General features: G+C 34.6%; 1 protein-coding gene across 2 annotated transcripts in view; it reads right to left on the minus strand.

Moving 5' to 3' along the window:
* The window catches only part of MPP7 (membrane palmitoylated protein 7), a 187,330-nt gene that overhangs the window by 58,439 nt on the left and 105,939 nt on the right, over positions 1-22,952 (minus strand). For both annotated transcript variants that reach the window (XM_008065326.1, XM_008065327.1), the window contains exons 5-7: positions 9,495-9,626; positions 2,361-2,442; positions 1,751-1,836 (exon numbers count right to left, since the gene is read on the minus strand). In XM_008065326.1, coding sequence (XP_008063517.1) covers positions 1,751-1,836; positions 2,361-2,442; positions 9,495-9,626 — 300 coding nt within the window. The remainder of the gene's footprint in view (positions 1-1,750; positions 1,837-2,360; positions 2,443-9,494; positions 9,627-22,952) is intronic.

Consider the following 22,952-nt stretch of genomic DNA (forward strand, 5'->3'; position numbering starts at 1 on the left):
CTAGCAAGTGTAAGGAGGGAGATCTGTAACAACACAGTAACTTCTGTACAATGCGGTTTTGAGAGATGAAATAAAGGGCTGACTTATTTTGAACTGGCCATATCATTATTGCTTATTATAAAAGTAATTCACAAATGCTATTAAGAATTCATATACTGTAATACTGAGCATAGGTAAAGAGAAAGCAAAAGATTTATCTGTAATCCCTCCATATTTCTAGTTTTTGAGTGGTTTTTAAATGTATGTAAGGCCCTCAGAACAGTGTCATTTATTAAGGGCTCAATCAATGTGAGCAATTATTATTACGACTATTATTACTAAGTCATATGGTCTATCACTCCTTGTGATTAATTTACAGTACTCCATTGTGTAAATGAATGATTACTTGATCAATGCAACCTTCTTGCAAGTTTCCAAACTTTTAAAAAAATATTGTTTATACACATTTATCAAATTATTTCCTTAGGATTAATTTCCAGTAATTGAATTTCTTGATTAAAGGGTATGCACATTCAAAATTTTGATCATTTCAGATGGACATCTCAAAAAGCTCTACTAATTTAGCCCATCTCCAAATTATATAAACAAATCTATTCTTCTATACTCTGGCCAGCCCTAAGAATCATAAGGTTTTTGCAACCTCAAGCAATTCATTGTTTTTCAGATATTATGTTATTTTTTGTAGAATGTTTATGCATATCCATTGCTTATTTTACTGTATTATTACAGATTTTTATGATATTTCTATATATTTTGAAATACTACTCTCTTATCATAAATGTTGAAAATATTTTTTCTACAATCTCATTTATCTTTTAGGTTTATCTAGGGCATCTTTTTTTCCATAAAGAAGATTTTTAATTCTAGTAGACACAAAAGTTATTTTTCTATTTAAATTTCATAACAAGGTTAAAAAGTCTGTCCCTACTCTGTAATTATAAAATTGTATATTGCATTTTATTGTGCAATTTTTGTAATTTTTGCACTTAAATATTTAATTTATTGGGAATTTTTTTTGTTTGTGGTGCAAAATAGAGACTGACTTATTTTTTTAACTGAACTATCAATTAATCCAATTCTATTTATTAAACAGTTCTATTCCTTCTTGATTTAAATGCCACCTTAATCATACACTAAATTTTCATATAATATATAGAGAGACCTGTTTTGAGACACTCAAATCTCTTTTAATTGTTGTAGGCTTAAAGTAGGGTTTCATACATAAAAGGTATAGTCTCTCTTTATTGTCCCTTTACAACTAAACTTTACAATTAATATTGTCAAGGTCTAAAATAATTTCATTCAAATTACAGATTTCATAAGGCACCTAAATTAGTTTAACTAATGTGTATGCCTATAATTTGTAGTCTATAGCTGGCTATGTCAACGGGAGGAAGATAAAGATAACTGCATCACTGATGGTGTGGATGCCATCTACCAAGCATCTACTAAGCATAGACTTGGGACAGGTTGTATACTAAACTCTTTTTATGTACTACACCTCATTTAATCCTCAAAACACTCCAGATAGATATTTTATTTCTTCTCATTTTGTAAATGAAAACACTGAGGCACAAAACAGATTGAAGTATTTTTCAAGGACACATAAGGATTACATGATGGAGCTGGAATTCAAACCCTGGACCGCTAAGTCCAAATCCTTTATATTTCAAGCCAAGTATGAAAAGCCTGAAATATAGTGATCCATTTTTATTTTTTACTGCAACTTTAAAATAAATTTACAGCTTACCAAAATCTGTATTATTTCCTCAGGCCTTTTATCCTCTACTGGTATCCCATTCACTTCCCTAAGTTCATCACCAACATGAATAAGACCTGAGGAAAATAAAATTTGGTAAATTATCATGTTACCCACAAAACAAACTGTATATTTGCCACTGTTTCCATAATTAAAGCTTGATAATTCCCTTACTACATTTAAGGATTGGAAAGAAGATCCTCATACTTCTCAGGTTTTAGAGTCTATTCTTCTTGACTACAGCATAATCATGCTGGCAAAGAAACGATAACAGCACCTTGATCTTTGTCTAGAAATGCACATTACTGATATAATATAAAATGACTTTTATTTATCACAAGAGTTGCATGCTCTTAGTAGTGATTTTCAAATCAGAAACACTGAAACCAATCTTAATATAACTTTGGACACCTGTGGACACTAAGAGCATAGAGTGAGATTTACCAATCATTTACTTAAATAGGTTCCCACATTTCAAAAAATATATTATTATTTATTTTACTGTATGACATCAAAAGATTATTATCTTCTTATATATTGGAAGTGATACTCAACAAAACACAACATGATTCATCAGTATTCAGGTAACATTTACACTCACCACTTCTATCTGCAGCTCCTCCCCTCATAATCCTAGCCACAACAATTGCCCCGGTCTGCTCATCTTTCTTAATGGTAGCTCCCTTTTAAAGAAAAAAAAAAATTATGGGTAAATATGTGTGCCAGGTATTAGGAAAGGGGAGGTGGAAATAAAGAGAAAACAACAACTACAAAAAATAAAATAAAATAAATGAGGCAAGAAGACTAGATATCATGCCATTTGTCTTGTAAAGACTTGTTATTAGATACAGGAAATTCTATCTATATATCATCCAAGGATTTCAGCACATCTAAAAATTTTTGAAATCTTTAAATTCTTCAAAAATGTGGAATGTTAAAATACCTTCTTTCCGTTACAAGAATACCTTGATGTTGTTTGTTTTTTACCCTTTAATAGCATGTCCTCATTTCATTTTATCTGTATAATATACCATCAGGAATGTGGAATACTTATGGTTCATGCATAGACAAAAGATCACCAAAAAAAGTTTGAAAACCAAAACCCAGATCATTTATTTGATTTTTAGTTCAGCATTTCTTCTATCTCACTATCATAGTAAAGAAATTTGGCCATTGTTACAAAGAAAAAAAATAAAACCCAGAAATGAGTTATATTTGTTGCCTAAGGCAACAAGTATAATGAGCTATATTTGTTGCCTAAATGATTGGAAGAAAGATCTGCTAGTCCATGGTTTTAATGAACTAGAACTGTACCTAGTACAAATAGAATTAACGTTTTGGCAAAAGAATAGGAAACAATCTAAAAAGAAGCCAAGAATTCTTCACTTACAGATACTCAGAAGCAAATTAACAGAGGCTTTGTAAGAATAACAGGCACAAATTGTTACTTTGAAAGGGTTTTCATTACTTTCCTTCCAGCAAACTGGCATAGATTTAGTAATGCCATCCAACATTGTTTAATACTGTTAAAAAGGTATGCTTTGGTGGCAGAATACATCCCAAAGAAGTGGAATTGTTCTCAAGTTTGTCAATAAGCACATTTATATCATTAAAGAATAAACATGTAAACAAAGTAAGAATCCATTTATAATACATATACTTTAGTTATGATACCTATTAGATATATCTAACAATTGTACAAATCAAATAATTAAGAGAAAGGATTATTTTGTGACATTTTCCATCACCTATGAATTTTCTCTAGGTCAAAGAGTTAATTTGATTAGACCAATTTCATTTTCTTGAACAATATGTTTCAAATTTTTCCATCAAGGTACACCTAATGGCAAGAGTCTAGCAATCTTGTTTAAATTTATTTAGCCATATTTCAGAAGTGAGAAATTGAATTCTAAATGGTCATAATTTGTCAAAGACCAGAAAACTAGTATGTGGTATGGTCAGGAATCGTCAAAGGTAATCTGACCATACCACACACTATTCTACGTTATCATGCAATACTGCTCACCATATATCTTCCTGTAATCTTTTGTTCATAAGTTCATTTGTTCATGAGTTATTACCCTTGTGGTAGTTTGTCTCTAAGAGGGAGATTATCAAGTTCTTCCCTCCTTGTATGTGGACGTCACGTTCCCACATTAAGTGGCGAAAATGGTTTTGAGGCTTCCAAGGCTATGAGAAAACCTGCAGCTGCCAACCAGACCTCCTGGAACTCTTACTCTATGGGAATCTGGCCACTATATAAGAAATCATGACCACTGCCATACTATGAGCCCAAGTTAGCAAGTAGCGATGCCCCTTAGAAAAAGAAAGACATGTTTGACCAAGCCCCAACTCTCCAGCTCCCAACCCAGGCATCAGTTGTATGAATGAAGGAGCCCCAGTTGACCCCAGTCTCAACCACCATTAGAGTGTACTCATGAGGGACTCTAAGTGAGAGCCTTATCCTCAAAACTGTGAGAGAGAATATTGCTTCAGACACAACATATGGGAGTGATTTGTAAGAGTCATACAGAATTTGTACAGGTGGTACAAATCTCTCTCCACTATGAATTGTACTGTTTTTCAGTACAGGATCATCCTATTTATTATGCTTTATGGTAGTCCCTTTGACTTATTCTGTGATTCAGTGAAGTAGACAAATGCTTATTGGGAACATATTATGTGCCACGCACCATTCTAAGGGCTTGTAGTACATTAGTGAAAACAAAAACAAATGAAACTTTCTGCCCCCTCATAAAGCTTACATCCTAATGGGGAGATGGACACTAAACAAGAGGTGGAATAGTTAGATATACTCTACAGTATGTTAGATGGTAGTAAATACTGGGAGTAGGGGTAGGGAAGGGAAAGAAGTATCAGGATGCCAGGGCAGGTGGAGGAAAGACAATGTGAACACATGGGTATCATTGGGAAGATGACAGCTGAGTAAAGGAAGACTGGAAATAGGTGAAGGAGTGAGCCAGTGGGAAAGAAGAGAAGACACAGCTAGCAACAAGGTGCTGGGAGTCTGCGAATGGAACATTCAAAGAAAAGTAAGGCAACCAGTGTGGCTAAAGCACAGTAGAAATGAAGTGACAGGAGGAGAGGTGATTGAAGGCAGCAGGGAGGCAACTCCTACGGTGCTGCATGGTCACTGTGAGGATGCTGGGCCTTCCTCTGAATGAAAAAGTGAGAACAGGCAGGACTGTGAACAGCAGGAAGGATGCAATCTGGAGGGATGGCAAGGGCTAAAGCAGTGAAACAAACAGGAGGTTATTAAAGGTTGAGTACCCCTTATCTGAAATGCTTAAACCAAAAGTGTTTCAGATTTTAATTTTTTTCAGATTTGGGAATATTTGCATTCTTATCAGTCCAGCATCCCAAATCCATAAATCTGAGAGTCTCCAGTGAACATTTCCTTTGAGTGTCACGTCACCAGTCAAAAAGTTTTGGACTTTAGAGCATGCTGAATTTAATATTTTCAGACATGGGATGTTTAACCTGTACAATAATCCAGGGGAAGGATGATGATGGCTTGGAGCTGGTCAGTAGGAGCAGAGGTGATGAAAAGGTGTTTGTGAGAGTCACAAGGATTTCCCAATGGATTGGCTACAGGACACACAAGAAAGGAATCAAAGATGGACTCTATGGTTTTTGACCGAGCAACTAAAAAGATGGAATCACCATCAACTGAAAGAGGGAAAGACAAGGGTAGAATAGAGTTGGGGAAATAGACAGACGGATACACACATTTAAAGATGAAAAGAAAAGTCTGGAAGATAAATAGCCCTGGGAGTCCCCGGGTTCCTTAAACTCATGGGCAGTATGAAATCATTTCTGGAATATATAGATAAAGAAAGGCACTCCACCACCTATGGGTTTTGTTATATATATAGATATTTATATATCTGATAGAAAATGCTTGCTATCTGCTGAGTCTGCTGTCCTTGGAGGGTAAATTACAGACTAAGGAACAATCTCTCACTTTCTACACGATACCACCACTTGACTTATTCTTAATCTTAAATCCTTTATTCTTGAAGACTTCTATCTCAATGCACTGCTTTCCAAGCCCCTATTAACAAAGTTGCTTGATCTACTCCCAGTGTAATGTATCTGCATGAAAATTACATTGAATCTCAGTAACAGAACATATTATATGCAATACTGTACAAAGGCTGACAGTCTTACCACATAATCTGCAAATGCAAAATGAATTAAAATTGAATTTAATATTTAAAAATACACATATTTTCCTGTATAATTACTTTAAATTTATTCTATGTGGTTTTTGACCAAAAGATACACAGAGTTTCAGGTTAGATCGAGAAGTTAAAACTCTGGTTAGATTTCCATTAAATGTTAATTCTGTAAACTAGTGATCTCTTTAAATAAAAATTGTATTTCTTATAAGCTGCCAATATTGCAAGGTCTCTTTAAAGTAGATGGCATAGTGAATTTCAGGTTGAGCATTTGAAATAAGTGTTTTAAAAGTGTAAGCCTACCAAACACTTTCAGAGAGCATCTGAGACTTTTCAAATTTGAGATTCCCAGGCTCCACCAAAAACACTTGATAGAGATCCCTTGGGATACAGCCCAGAAATCTGCATTTTAAGTAAGCATCTCAGGTCATTCTTCTAATAACCAAATTTTGAGAACCATGTTCTCAAAGAAGCAAGAGGACAGCTCCTATAAGAAATACTGAGAATCTGGGCTCAAAATCCACTCACCACCTAATAGAATTTCATTTTTGACCAATCCTGCCCCTCAAACTATTGCCCTTTTCCCTTTCCATTATCAGATGCTTACATGATCTGGGCTCACTGCTGGTTCTCCCCATTCTCTCCTTGAGCACATGTCATCCAGCTGCCACCTTTGCCACTGGATACAACATTTATATAATGCTTCAGAACTTAAAGAGCATTTCAAATACAGTACATCTCAGCTGATATTCAGATCACTCACAGAGAGGTTGTTTCCTAATTTTCTGATAAGGAACCTGAGGCTGGATGCTGAGTGACTTGCTGCTGCAGGATATAGAGCAAAGAAGTGACAGAGTTCCAACTCCCACTTAAGTCATCCAATGCAAGCTCAGTATTCATGTGACCACACTACAGAATCATTGATAAAATAAAATAGAACTAGCATTTTAAAAAAACCCAGATTTGGGAGAGCTAAAGAGGACAATGCTATTAAGTACATTGGAAAATTATACTATGATACACTAATAAGAAACTGAACAATCTTGAGACTTGCTTATAATATCCCTTGAATATACAAATGCTACAAATATGGAAAACACCTTCATGTTTATAGCTTATAATTGAACCAATCTTTTAAGAAGTTTACTTGGTTACCTTTCCTAAATTTCCAGCCTCTTCCTGTTACCTGCAGAGCCCACAGATTCAGTATAACCACACAGAAATTCATCATTTTTATCCCTCCGTGTTTCCTTCTAATCTTGTTCATTGAATGCATAACACTTTTGGCCACCTAAATAAAGTCCTCTTCCAGTATGCTTGACTTACCCTCTACATTGAAAGACTTGCCTGATCCTAGCAAATCTAACTTACATGCAGTTCCTACCATTATTCTAATCTGACTCTCATCTTAAATACACTATATTATAAAAATTATAAGAAAATAGCACTAATAAATGAAGAATGATCACCTCAAATTTAGGTCTAATTATTTCCGTTGTTACATGCTTATTGCAAAAGGGTATAATATATTCAGTAACAAACCATGATAACACACCTTTAGGCTATTTTATATAGTTCATTCAATGCTTTTTAAATTTAAACTAATTTACAGCAGATTTAACAAAAACTTTTGAGAAATCTCAATGAAGTAAATGCCTGACTTCTTTCATAAACATTTTGGAGATCTTACATGGTGAGGAGGCATGGACTTAGGTGTTGCTGGTGACTGTTTAAATGTCAGCTTACCAAACCAACACACCAAACACTACTTCCCTGGGAGAACTATGACTGACCAAAGAAATTGCTACTAATGAATTACTGAATTTCTCAGTATGATCAGTCACCTCTCTCAGAAGCTGAATTCATCAATACAAAATAAAAAAATCCCTAATGATATATGCACAGAATCCACCAAGAGTTAGTAATTTTATGATAACTGGTCCTTGAGATAGCTTTCTCCTAATGCAACATGAGTACTACCTATTCTTACTAAATATGTCACATCTATAACAAAAAACAAGAGATATTCAGGTTACCATTATGTAATTAAACCATGATGAAAAGCATGAATGTTATAATGTTATAATGAAAAGCATGAATGTTATAAAATCAAACAATTAAATCCAGAAATACTGGAAGCTCTAGGATATCGCTGGGTAAGCCTTAGAGACTCAATAACTTTCCTTATACAACATGTAAACTTATCTATATATTCTTCTGAATAAGAGTGTTCCATTCATTGATCAATATACCAAAGCTGCCCTTAAAACCATCAAAAAGAAGATAAAAACCACCAAAAAGGGAAAAATATAAAGACACATTATGGTGGATAAAAAACAAGTATCTTCAGATAAAGAGCTAGGATCTTAGTTCTACCACTCATTGGCTGTGATAATTGGGTAAACTCCTGCACTTCTGTATCAGTTTTCTGGTCTGTAAAAACAGAAAAGTGATACCAAGTATCAGGATTAAATATATATAAAATACTTAACATAGTGCTCAGCAATTACTATATTATCAACTGCTGTTTGCTTTAAAAACACAAAAGTGTAATCAGAATAGATGAGCATAGCACATTTAAAATAAACTGCTAGATTATGAAATTTAATTGTTTTTCTTTTGGAATGTGCTTTCATGAAAAATATGAATAGGCCTTGCATTAGTTCCCTGTTGCTGATGTAACAAATGACCACAAATTCAGTCTTGAAATAATACAAATGTGTTATCTTATCGTTCTGGAGGTCAAAAAGCCAAACTGTGACTTATAGGGATAAAAATCAAGGTGCAAGTAGGGCCACATTCCTTCTGGAGCCTGCAGGGGAGGTTCTAGAGACTGCCCGCGTTCTCGGCTTGTTGCCCAGCATTCCAGCCTTCTGCCTCTAGCATCCCATCTCCTTCCTTGACTTTTCCCCGCCTGCCTCTTTCTGTCATATTATAAGGACCCTTGTGATTACACCAAGCTCACCAGATAATAATCCAGGATAATGATCTTTGACTTAAACTCGAAAAGTCTTTTTTGTCATGTAAGGTAACATATGCATAGGTTCTGAGGATTAGGACATCACACCTACCTACCACAGACCCCTTGAAGTAGTTCAATATTGTGCAAATTCTGGTGCTAAAACAAATGGTTACATTTGTATTTTGAAATATTAGACATCTGATTAATTTCTCATTATTTTAGAAATTAGTCAGCTACCTAGAACAGCCAAAGACAAATTTTTTTAGTTGTATCAATTACTCTCAAATCAGCCAAATTTGGTACATGGTATGCTTTCTTTTATAAATATCAATAGATCACAGTTTCGAAATCATTGCTATTTATAACCAAGAGAATACCTGTCATTTTATTTGGTTTTATTTTCATGTTTCTAAATCATATTCCTTAGACATGAATGTTTCATTTATTTAAAAGTTTTAGGACATAAAGGAAGCATATTTTAAAGAGAGGAATAAATAGCACATGGCTGTCAGATTTGTTTTTATACTGATATCTACTTGTATCTGAGCATAAAACGTAGAACAAAACTCACCAGTGGTTCTCTATTTTTGACCAGACGAATTATTTTTACAGAGTCCTCCTCATCATCAATATCATCTGGCATAGGAGGCAATACAGGGTCATAATTCTTCTGAGCCACAGTATCATGCACAGACAGCAAAGCCTATAAAAGTCAAAGATGGTGAAAAAAAATTTTTTTTTCAATAATCAATATTTTTTATTATGGTTTTGTGGGGTACAGTTAAGGGTTAGGTATACAAATAGGTTTCATTCAGGCACCCTGTTGATAAGAGGTGTTTCCCCGTCCCCAGACAGATATTTGCTACCATTAATCCCACCTCCCCACCATAGTTTCCCACTACTGTCAGTCATTTTCTTATACTATTACATTGGATGTTAAAGGTCCATTATATGAGTGAGAACATGTGATATTCAGATCTTTGTTTCTGTGAGAGGTCACTCAGTATTATAGACTCTAGTTCCATCCAGGTTGCTGCGAAATTCATGATTTTGTTCCTTTTTATGGCTGCGTAGTATTCCATCGTGTATATGCAACACATTTTTTTAATCCAGTCCTCTTTTGATGGGCAGCAGGTTACTTCCAGGTTCTTGCTATTGTGAACAATGCTGCAATAAACATACATGTGCAGGTATCTTTTTTATAGAGTGATTTGAGTTCTTCAGGATATATTCCCAGTAGGGGGATTGTGGGGTCATATGGGAGGTTGATATTTAGAGCTTTTAGGAATCGCCACACTGCTTTCCACAGAGGTTGCACTAGTTTACACTCCCACCAACAGTGTAAAAGTGTTCCCTTTTTGCAACACCCTCTCCAGCAGCTGTTATTTTTTGAGTTGTTGATAATTGCCATTCTGACTGGAGTTAGGTGGTATCTCAGTGTGGTTTTGATTTGCATCTCCCTGATGATTAGTGATAATTAAACATAAAATTCCAAACACAGCAACCCTAAAGAAAATCAAAACAATGTTATGGATTTGGCATAGTAATGATAAGAAGGCAACTACGTGAACAGCTGCCTCTTACACATAGGGCATGGGAAGCAGCACCTGTGGAAGAGCAGATGGTGGCTCTACCAGGCCGCCACCTCATCCTCGGTATCACTAACGTGTGGCAAGATCAGCATAAAGTCTCCTCTCACCTGTATACTCTCTGGCTTATTCTCAGAAAGGCAACAGTTGGGGGCAGGGGTGAAGGAGGTATTACTTTTGGGAGGAAGGGAGAAAATGAGGTTAGAAGTGCAATGTCAATGACCTACTAGAGTCTGGGAATAATCTTTTATCTTTTCTTTTCTAATACTTTTTCTCCTATTAGCAGAAAACATACAGCTGATCAATGCAATTGATTGTTTTGTCTTTTTCTCCCTTTAATTTTTTGTGTAATAGGTGACTAATATGTGTGTAAAAGAACAAAAAGTATCTATAGACCAAAAATAAGAAAAACATTGAATGATTCACTATTTTAAATGAGTGGGTATATTAGACTTTTAATGAATTTGATCTCTAATCAGCAACACCACTATCCATAAATTACTCAAACCAAAAGCCTACAGATCATCTTTGAAATTTCTCCTCTCACCTACATTCCCAACATCCAATCAGTATCCTATTAAATCTACTTCCAAACTAGACTAAATTTTTTTCTTCTCTTTGGTCTAGATTAGAGAGTGGCAAACTATGACACCTGCTTTTATTTAAAAAAAAAAAAAAAGTCTTACTGAAACACAGTCATGCTTGTTAATTTATGCATTCTCTATGACTGTTACCATGCTACAATGGCAAAGCTGAGTAGGTAGAACAATTTACATAAAAAGTTGAAAAGTTGACAAACCCTGGTCCAGATCACAAATGACATCATATTTTTCCTGGAGCATTGTAACAGGCTTTAAATCATCCAGTTGTTTCACCTTTGGTCCAGTTTCAAATCCATGATTCACAGTATAGCCAAAGTAATTATTTTTAAGACTTACTAATTCTTCTAAAGCTGTTCAATGATCTTGGGACAAACAGCAAACTTCTCAGCTTATCCTATAAGTCTTGTATACTACTCCAACCTTACACCACTCTCCTCCTCACTCCACTTAATTCTTTCTCAAAGAGGCCTGGAAAAAAATCTTTCAATATAAAAGTAGATCCCTAGGCTACTCAATCTCATAGCACCTTGTTCTTTGTCTTCATACATGTTCACAATCTATAATCATATATGCATTTTTATTTTTAATATTTGCTAGCTACTGAAACACCAGCTCTAAAATGGCAAACGTGGTATCTATTTTTAATTACAGTTTAATCAACTATAACATATATACAAAAAGTATAAATTATAATAAGTGTACAGGATGATGAATTTTCAAAAACAAATATGCCCACATAAACATCCTCTCAAACAAGAAATACACCATTAATGGAACCTCAGTAATCACCATGTATGCCCCTTCCTAGTCATTATGCCTTCTATTCCCTACCAGAGGTGACAGTCTTGCCTTGATTTGAAAATTATATAAATAGGATTATACATGTGTATTCATTTTCCCCTAACATTAAGTTAGTGAGATTTATCCAGTCTGTTACTCATGGTAATAGTCATTCATCTTTCATTGCTATATAGTATTCTAACATACGAATATTTCACAGCTTCTTTACCCATTATGTCTTTTCAGTTCTTGGCTGCCAGAAATACTGCGTCCCTTTTGATGTACATATATTCAGTTCTAAGTATATTTAGGAGTAGAATATGTGAGTCACGGGTTATAAGTATAGTCAACATTAGTAGGCCTTTTTTATTATAATCCCAACAATACATGTGAGTTCTAGTTGCATCATAAGCTCCCCAACATTTTACGGTATTAGTTTAAATTTGGCCATTCTAAGTGTTTAGTGATATCTTCTGTGGCTGAAATTTTCATTTTTCTTATAACTACTAAGACTGAGACCCTTTTATGTTTATTGAACATATGTCTCTTCTTTTTTTTTTTTTTTAGAATTGGAGTCTCACTCCATTGTCCAGGCTGGAGTGCAGTGGCATGCTCACAGTCACTCCAGCATCGACCTGCTGGGCTCAGGTGATCCTTCCGCCTCAGCCTTCCAAGTAGCTAGAACTACAGGCGAGTGCTACCATGCCTGGCTAATTTTTTGATTTACTGTAGAGATGAGGTCTTGCCAAGTTGCCCAGGCTGTTCTCGAACCCGTGGGCTCAGGCATTCTCCTCACTTTGGCCTCCCAAAGTGCTGAGATTACAGGCTTGAGCCACTGTGCCCAGCCATTTCTCTTCTTTTGTGAGATGCTTCTTCAAGATCCTTGAACATTTCTCTATCGCATCTGTGTTTTCCTTATTGATATGTAAGAATTCTTTATAATATACTGGGTTCAAGCTTTTGTTAGTTAGATGTGCTACAAACATAATCTCCCATTATTCTAGCTTGCCCTTTACTTTGCTATTGATGCTTTTTAACCAATAAAGAGTCCTAATTTTAATTAGCTCAATTAATGTACTTTTCCTTTATGGTTGGTGCTTTTATATCCAATAAAAATTTTAAAGAGAAAGAATAAACAGCATCAAAATGATAAAATATCTGAAAGAATGATGGCTTCAAATTTTTGAGAACTGATGAGAGACAGAGTTTGAAGTGAAGATTCAGAACATAACCTTTAGGAAGCAGGAAAAATTAAAAATAAAAAACCCATGCTAAGCTGGGCTCGGTGGCTCAGCCTGTAATCCCACACCTTTGGAAGGCTAAGGTGAGTGGATTGCCTGAGCCCATGGGTTCGAGACTCGCCTGGGCAGCGAGACCTCATCTCTACAATAAATAAAAAATCAGCTGGGCATGGTAGCGTATGCCTGTAATTCCGGCTACTTGGAAGGCTGAGGCGGAAGGATCGCTGGAACCAAGCAGGTCAAGGCTGCAATAGCCAGGAGCGGCCACTGCACTCCAGTCTGGGTGACAGAGTGAGACTCCAACTCAAAAAACAAACAAACAAACAAAAACCCGTGCTTAGACACATCAAAGTGAAACTGCAAAATGGCAAAGGCAAAGAGAAGATCTTAAAAACATCCAGATAGAAAAAGATAGACCATCAGAAAGGAAATAAAACATTGATTAATAGCTAACTGATCAGTATACCTTTTGATGCACATGTATTCAGCAGCAATGGAAACTAGAAGATAGCTAAAATACCCTGGAAAAGTACCTTTCAAAAATAAAGATGAGAGCCAAAATGAAGTTAACAAGAGTCTACCTGAAGAAACTTAATAACAAAAGATAACAAAACATGAGTTTTCAAAGACACTGGATATCAAGCAATAAAGGATGATACTCATGGAGAGACAAGGAAAGAAACAACATGAGTCCTAGGATGGCCCCAGCTTACAGCTAGCCTAGAGTTTCCAGGCTAGGATGGGGAGAAGAAACCCAAAACCCAGTGGTGTCCTTGAGTTGAGAAAACACAACTAGGAATCCAGGGAGGTCTAGTGGCTAAAGTTCTCAGGGAAATACTATGGAACAAGAGAGAGCATCAGATACGGAACTCTGAAGATCTGTAATAGGTTCCCCTTGAGTCCTGAACAAAATCCTTAGCCATGGAAAAAACTACCAGAAAAGATTAGAGCCTTGGTTCTTAACTGTGTGCAACTTTACTACCATGGAGCCATTGGCATTGTTTGGAGACATTTTTGGCTGCTATAATTTGGAGCATGGCACTGCCATCTTGTGCTCTGAGGCCAGGGGTGCTCCTAAACTTCTGAAAACATACACAAGAGTCCCTTGTACTGCCCCAAAAAACAATTATCTAGCCCCAAAATGTCAATAGTTCCAAGACTGAGAAACCCTACATTATAGGGAACAATCTCTGAAACTTGGACAGGGCAGGAATAGTTTCTGTTCTTACCAGAGAGAAGGGAAAACCTCATAATTCATAAGGCAATGAGGAAAGATATGAGATGGATACTGTCTCAACAGAGGGAAAAATAAACACAAATTAAATGCTGCTATGGTCTAATAAAAGTTAAAAATAAGACTTTGAAGGATCAAAATGTTTAGAAGCAACTTATCTGTGTAACAAAACAAAGTTCAAAAATATTATCTATAGAAACAAAAAAACGTGAAACAAGGTAAAACTCACAATGAGTGGCAGTCAATACAAAACTAAACACAAAGAAAGTAAAATATACTATTAATGACAAGGGGGGAAAAAAGGCAACAGAGCCAAACCCTGAAATTACACAGATGATAGCATTAGATAAAACCAAAACCCCAAATTACATAGATAGTAAACAAGAAAATCAAAAGTTATTATTATAACTATATTCCAAATGTTCAAGAAAGCTAGGAGAAAGAATGAAAATGAGATATAGAATGTATTAAAAAGATTCAAATCAAACTTATAGAGATAAAGAATACAATGTATGAAATGGAAAAAGTACACTGAATGAGATAACACAGATTAGACACTGCAAAAGAAAAGGTAAACGTGTATACAAAGCAATATAAACTATCCAAAGTAAAACACAAAGAGAAAGTATAATGAAAATTATGAACAGAACATCAGTGAGTGTGGAGCAACATACACGTAGTTGGCATCGCCAAAGAAAGGGGGAGGTTACTGAAAAAACTCTGAAGAAATATGGCAGAAAATATTATAAACTTGACTTAAAAATATGTAAGCCCACATGTTCAAGAAGCACAAAAAAAATATTACCCGAGCACAAAAAACAGAATAGCAAATTGCTTAAAACCAGTAAGAAAATCTCAAAATCATCCGAAAGAAAAAAAGCACATTAAATATTTTTTAAAAGACAAAAAATGACAGCACACCTCTCATCAGAAACAATATGAGCCATAAGACAACAGAGCAATATCTTTAAAATACTTGAAGAAAAATACTGTCAACCTAGTACTGTATACACAATGAAAACATCTTTTAGAAACAAAGAGCTATTGAAGGCTTTTAAAACATACAAAACTGAAAGAACTGATCACCAGCAGACCTGCACTGCAAGAAATGCTATAGAAAGTCTTTCAGACAGGAAGAAATTGACAGCAGATGGGAATATGGGCCTATCCAGAGGAATGAAGACCACCAGAAATGTCTACTATCTGGGTATCTATGGTAACTATCTTTGTACATAAAGATAGTAAACAATAAAGATAGCTGATGAAAATATTTTTAAATAAGTCCATAATATTAAGAACTCAGCTATATATTTTCCCTTTAATTTATACTCACTTATTCTCATGTCTAGATTTCGCAATAATTTGATAGGTATCAAGTTCATCATTTGTAATAGCTTTGTTTTACAAAAATTGTTGGTTAGTAACATTTTTTACTTTGGACAAATAAAAGTAATTTTATATTTCATTATCCTGTTTTAGCTGAGTTGATTTTATTCTTCAATATACAGATTTTTCCTTTCAAAAGGCAATACTTAAATGAAATTGTGTTTCCATATGCCATAACCACCAATCACAACTGATGGGTTTACCTGTTGCTCAGAAGACTCTGCAGGAAATTGAACACTAGGCCTTGTAACTCATCAGGATCACAAGCTCTCACTGCCTTGGACCCCCTGGAGTTAACTCTATATTCTAAGTATCTGTCAGGTTCCCAGAATTAAGTGTCCCGCTCATAAGGATGAGTAACATTGATTTATCCTTCCAGAAGGAAAGTTAACTTTTTCCTTTAGCATGCTTATTGAACCCTCATTCATCCTGTGTGCTCAGGCAATGAGTAATTTCTGCTAAGTGGATGTTTGGAAGCTGAAAAGTCACAACAAATCATCCTATTTTACTGCATTTTTAAAAATCTACCAAATTTTTCCTGACTTCTTAAATTATATTACCACTTTCTAGAGATGACGTCACTTCACTGTTTTATCAACGATAACTCATATAGGTTATGATGAGAATGATGACTCATATAGGTTATTTTGCCTTTACTGTGGAAATCTGATACTTAAGAGTGGTTCTGATGTATTAATGACTGTCTTTGCCTCCTCTAGAAACAACATCTCCATATAGAACAACATCCCGATGTCCCTAAATGCCACCAACATTATTGCTTTTGCCTATTTCATCACAGGAAATATTCATATTCTATTATATCTATTTAGGCCTTCGGCTACTCATCATCTCATTTTTCTCTCTATCTGTTGTTTTTTTAATATTTCATTGATTTCCTGGACTGGAGTTTTTAGAAATTATTGACTAATAAGAATAATTTAATTTTTTATACAGCAACTGACTGATCAATTCATGTTGAGTGTAATGTTCCTGTCTTTGAAAGTTCTCAAGTGAGACTACTGTTACAGAATGACAAATCATTTCCTAACTATTAAAGACTTGAGGAAAACAGGTTATACAGGAAAAGCACTGAAGCTCTGCTGAAGCAAGAGATTCCCAAGAGTGAAATGAACAAAATTAAAATTTTATATTATTATGAATTAAAGAACATGAAAGAAATGTTAGAAAGGCATATAAAAGTACAAAATTATCTTATGAGACCAAAAAGTTATAATAAAATAAGAGTGTCAAACACTTATTAATTTACATTGAACTCAATTTACAGTCCCCTACATACAAACAGGTACCATTCCAAGAGCATGTTTGTAAGTCCAATTTGCTTGTAAGTCCAACAAAGTTAGCTTAGGTACCCAACTAACACAATCAGCTGCTTTTATGCTTGCTTCTGGACATCCTGGGCTTAAAATAAAGATACTGTACTACTACTGTACTCTATATAGTACTATATATCAAAAAACATAAAAGCACAACCACTTGTAGAGGATGCACACATGTGACACTGTACACCAGACACGTGAACTAACTTACATGATTGAACATGCAAACAAACATTTACATCTCTGAAAGTTCTCAACTTGAAGGTTCATATATAGGGGACCTTCCTGTACTGGAAACCCTGATGTTGCAAGCACAGAGTTGAGTACTAGAGACAGAGATAAGCAAGAGGATCCTGTGCATCAATAAGAAAGATATATTTTCATTAATTATGGGATACCAAACAGAGAAAACCCCTGAAACATACATATACAAAGTTGTTATATTCAGTTTTGGTTTGGGATGCACATTTTTGAGCTTTAGTTTTCCTAATCTTTAACAGAGAGCTAATATTACTACCTACTTTATATGGTTTCATAGGAAATACTACAAGATTAAAGAAATAATACACATAAATGTGTGGCAAAGCCAGCTCTATAATAAATACTTATTATCATTGGTATTTTTAGTTATTATAATTATCTTATTTCTATAATAGTCACTTCCTATATTTAACTTTGTATATAAACTTGCTGAGGACCACATATAAGCAAGAAACTATTATTTTCATGTAAGTATAGTACATTGTTTAAAACTGACCAAACTGGCAAACAAAAACACTTTAAACCAATTTTACATAGAAGAAGGTTAACAGGTAGTATTCTATGATCAATACAAACCAAACTTTTATAGAGATTAATGTCTGCAAATATAAAAAACAAAATCCAAACAAACCAGCAAATTTAATTAAGTAAGGAAAATGAAGTTATCACAATTCACTATTGACTATCAAGAAATTAAAGTCAATGTCAATATGACATTGAACAATCATGGTCTGAGGAAGCTGACCAAATTTAAAAGAAAGTCACTACACTTAAACGCTTTTGTAATCAAACAATGGTGAAATAAATAGGCTAAGTATTCAACTGAAGAAGCTAATGAGAAAAAATAATCCTATAGAAATCAAAGACAGACTTAAAAATAAAAGAAAAATCAGGAAAGTAAAATTGATAAATAAAATACCAGTTTGAGAGATTAGATAGTCAATTTTGGTATTCAGAACAAAAAAATAAAATAAAATAAAGAGAAAACAAAATATGTATATTAATCGCATTAGAAATGGGACAGAACTTTAGATATGAATTAAGTAAGAGAACAGGTCAGGCGCAGTGGCTCATGCCTATAATCCCAGCACTTTGGGAGGAGGAAGCAAGAGGATTGCCTGAGCATGAAAAAACTTTCAATTTCTTTTTCAAAGTTATAACGACCCAAATGCAAAACCGAATCAAAAAGTATAATAAGATGACAGCACAACTTTAGCATCAGGATGAAATTTTTTTTTAAAAGTGGTGTATTATAGCATCACATATATAAACCTCACTTTACCAAAAAGAAGGTTTAATTCCAAGAATTGAAATGTTTCACCAACATAAATCTATGTATATTAGTATTTACAGTAACAATTTAAAAAATAGTCTATGATCACTTAAATAAATAACAGGAAAGGCCTTAGACAAAATTTAACATATTCCTGATTTATTAAAAAAAGGCTAGAACAAAACCTTTTACATAGAGTATTATATCAGAAACCAACAGCCAATATATTTAACAGGAAATATGAAAGTATCCCCATTGAAGAACAGAAAAATGAAGCATATCCTTTATTACCACAAGTTTTGAACACTTTTTCTACAAGTCATATCAAGGTAATAAGGTAGGGGGGAAGATCTGTGAATATTAAAAAGGAAGAGATAAAATATTCTTGTCAGTGACGTGACTTCATGCATGGCAAAGAAAGGGGAATCAGTTGAAAATTAAAATAAATTAGAAAATTTGAAAGGCAGTATAAGAAATTTTAAAAATCAACACCTTTATTATATAGCAACAATATAAGAATTAGAAAATACTTGATAAAAATAACAGTATATATGATGAAAAATCAATTTATACATATATGTACGTGTGTATATATAAATATGCATATATGTGTGTACACACTCATTCTCTTGCTCTTACTCTCTCTCCCCTCCCACACACAAGCCTGAAAACACACTGGGCACAAAACATTCCAGATTTATATAAAAAACAATTAGCCCTAAATAAATGAATAAATGTTTATGTTCTCAGATTGAAAAATTCAACTGCATTCCAGTGAAATTTTTTAATAACAGAAAGAGGGATTCCAAATTTATTCTTCCAAAATAATGATGGGAATTTGGCCTGAGCAGGTATCATGCTATAATTAAGAAAACAATGCAATACACACGAAAAAGTGCTCAGCTTCACTAATCATCAGAGAAATACTAATCAAAATCACACTGAGATACCACCTAACCTCAGTAAGAATGGCCATCATTAATAAAACAAACAACAGGTGCTGGCGAGGATGCAGAGAAAAAGGAACACTTCTATACTGTTGGTGGGAGTGTAAGCTAGTACAACCTCTGTGAAAAAGTTCCTAAAAGACCTAAAAATTGATCTTTCGTATGATTCAGCAATCACCCTTCTGGGAATATACCCAGAGGAACACAAATCATTCTACAAAAAAGATACCTGCACATGCATGTTTATTGCAGCACTATTCATAATGGCAAAAACATGGAACTAACTACGCTGCTCATCGAAACTGGACTGAATTTTTTTTTTTTAAATGTGGTACATATACACAAAGGACATAAAGAAGGACATCCATAAAGAAGGACAAACATATGGACTTCGCAGCAACTTGGACGGATTTAGAGTCTATCATACTCAGTGATCTATCACAGAAACAAGGAAAAACAAAGAACAGAGTACCAAATATTCTCACTCATACGTGGACCTTGAATATTTGCCATAATAATGTAAGAAAGGGATTGGCAGTAGCAGGACACTGCCAGGGTTTGTGTGGGTGTGGGGTGGTGATAACACAACATCAATAAGGGTACCTGATCTCAAACCAGGCAAAGTGGAGACCAAAGGAAAGCCCAAACTTTACCTGTACGATGACCACCTGTATACGTAATCCTGAATTGTAACCCACATCTTACAACTTTTAAAAAAGTAAAAAATGAAATTGATGTGATAACTACATTAAAAGCAATCAAAGCAAGAACTGAAACCAGATTCAGGTAAGTAAGTAATAAAGATATTTCAAACTGTGAAGAAAACATTTAAAAAACAAGAAAAAACAAAATTAGAACCATACCTTATACAATCAACTTTTGTAAAGGTATAATGAGGAAGGGCAGTCCTTTCTAAGTTTACAGAAGTCACAAAGAGTACCATATTTTACTACATAAAAATACATATTTCTGAATGTTCTTAGAAAATGTAAGTAAGATTTAAGTAAAAATAACTAAGGAGAAAAACAGAATAATAATTTTATATTATTATATTACTCATAATTTGTTAAGTCAAATAAAATCATTGTTCAATCAAACAGTACTCACTGTAAGCTTGCTAAACTACAACTCAAAAAAAAGTAAAACTACAATTACATATCTCAAAAAAGAATATTTGTTTATTTTTAAGTCTTTTCCAAGCTACTTTGTAAGATGTAAACTTAAAGTGAGAGAATTAAGTTATTACATCTTATTAGATACAAATATCCTAAATCATGCATATATTATCTCATTTTTGGATAAAAATGTTTTTCTTTTATGTGTGTGTATTTCTGGGTGTCTGTCTCTGTGGTTCTGAATACTTACTTCTCTTATTCCATGATCATATAACTATCAAATTGTCTTCCAATACTCTTTTCTATATTTAAGACTATGCTTATGGTTCAATTTTTTTTTTACAGCTTTCATTTATTTATTTATTTATTTTAATTTTTTTAAAAATGTGGGGTACAATTCAGAGTTAGATATACAAAAACTGAGGGCCCCTAGTTGATGAGGTATGCCCCTCCCTTTCTTAAAAGTAACCCTACACTGCCAATCTCACCCACCCATAAAAAGTTTTCCACTACTGCCAATTACGTTCTTACAACACTATAAGTGATCAAGTTCAGCTCATAAGTGAGAACATATGGAACTCTGTTCTTTTTTTCTGTGATAAATCACTGAAAATGTCCTACATCATATCCATCAAAAGTTCTGCAAAATCCTTTTCTCTGTCCTTTTTTATGGCTGCCTAATACTCCACTGTGTATATACCACATTTATTTTTTTCCATTCCAGCTTTCATGGGCAACAAGGTTGGTACCATGTTTTATTGGAATGGTGATTAGAGCTGCACAAAACATACTGGTGCAGGTATCTTTTTGTTAAAATGATTTGAGTTCCTCCAGGTATATTCTCGACAGGGGAATTACTGAATCACATGGTAGGTCAAAATCCTGTCCCTATGAAAACCACCACACTGTTTTCCAAAGATGTTGCTCTACATTTCAGTACACATGCATTGTAGAAGCATTTATTTCTTCCCAAATCCTGACTTGTATCTGTTATTGTTTTATCAATGATGGCCAGTCTTACAGGGGGTATGTGGTATTTCAAAGTGGTTTCATTTGCATTTCTTTGATGATGAGTGAGGCTGAGCAATTTTCATGTGTCTGCTTGCTGCCCGATTCTCTACTTATGAAAAGCGTCCAATTACGTATTTTGCACACTATCCTTTTTTTTTCCTTTTTTTTATTAATCAATATTCTTTATTATGGTTTTGTGGGGTACGGTTAAGAATTAGGTGTACAAATACGTTTCATTCAGACACCCTGTTGATAAGAGGTGTTTTCCCATCCCCCGACAGATATTTGCTACTGTTAATCCCATCCTCCTCTCCTCCCATAGTTTCCCAGTACCATCAGTCATTCTCTTATAGTATTACATTGGATGTTCAAGATCTATTATATGAGTGAGAACATGTGATACTTGGATCTTTGTTTCTGTGAGAGGTCACTCAGTATTATAGACTCTAGTTCCATCCAGGTTACTGTGAAATTCATGATTTTGTTCTTTTTTATGGCTGCATAGTATTGCATCGTGTATATGTACCACATTTTTTTAATCTAGTCCTCTTTTGATGGGCAGCATGGTTGTTTCCAGGGTCTTGCTATTGTGAACAATGCTGCAATAAACATACGTGTGCAGGTATCTTTTTTATAGAGTGATTTGAGTTCTTCAGAGTATATTCCCAGTAGGGGGATTGCGGAATCATATGGAAGGTAGATTTTTAGAGCTTTTAGGAATCGCCACACTGCTTTCCACAGAGATTGCACTAGTTTACCACCAACAGTGTAGAAGTGTTCCCTTTTCACCACACTCTCTCTAGCAGCTGTTATTTTTTGAGTTGTTGATAATTGCCATTCTGACTGGAGTTAGGTGGTATCTCAGTGTGGTTTTGATTTGCATCTCCCTAATGATTAGTGAGGCTGAGCATTTCTTCATGTGTCTGTTGGCTGCTCGGATGTCTTCTTTTGTGAAGTGTCTGTTCATATCTTTTGCCCATTTTATAATGGGGTTGTTTGTTTTCTTCTTTTCAGTATGTTTCAGTTCCTTGTAGATCCAGGATATTAATAAGCCTTTGTCAGACCTGGTGTTGGCAAACACTTTTTCCCAGTCTGTAGGCTGTCTCCCTGCTCTCTTGATGGTTTTGTTGGCTTTGCAGAAGCTTGTCAGTTAAATAAGGTCCCACTTGTCTATCTTCTCTCTTACGACCTGCGGGTTTCAGGTTTTGTACAGGAATTGGATGCCAGTTCCGATTTCCATGAGGGTATTTCCT

Source organism: Carlito syrichta, unplaced genomic scaffold (assembly GCF_000164805.1).
Source record: "Carlito syrichta isolate Samal-C Ts95f unplaced genomic scaffold, Tarsius_syrichta-2.0.1 Scaffold308231, whole genome shotgun sequence".
Lineage (NCBI taxonomy): Eukaryota > Metazoa > Chordata > Mammalia > Primates > Tarsiidae > Carlito > Carlito syrichta.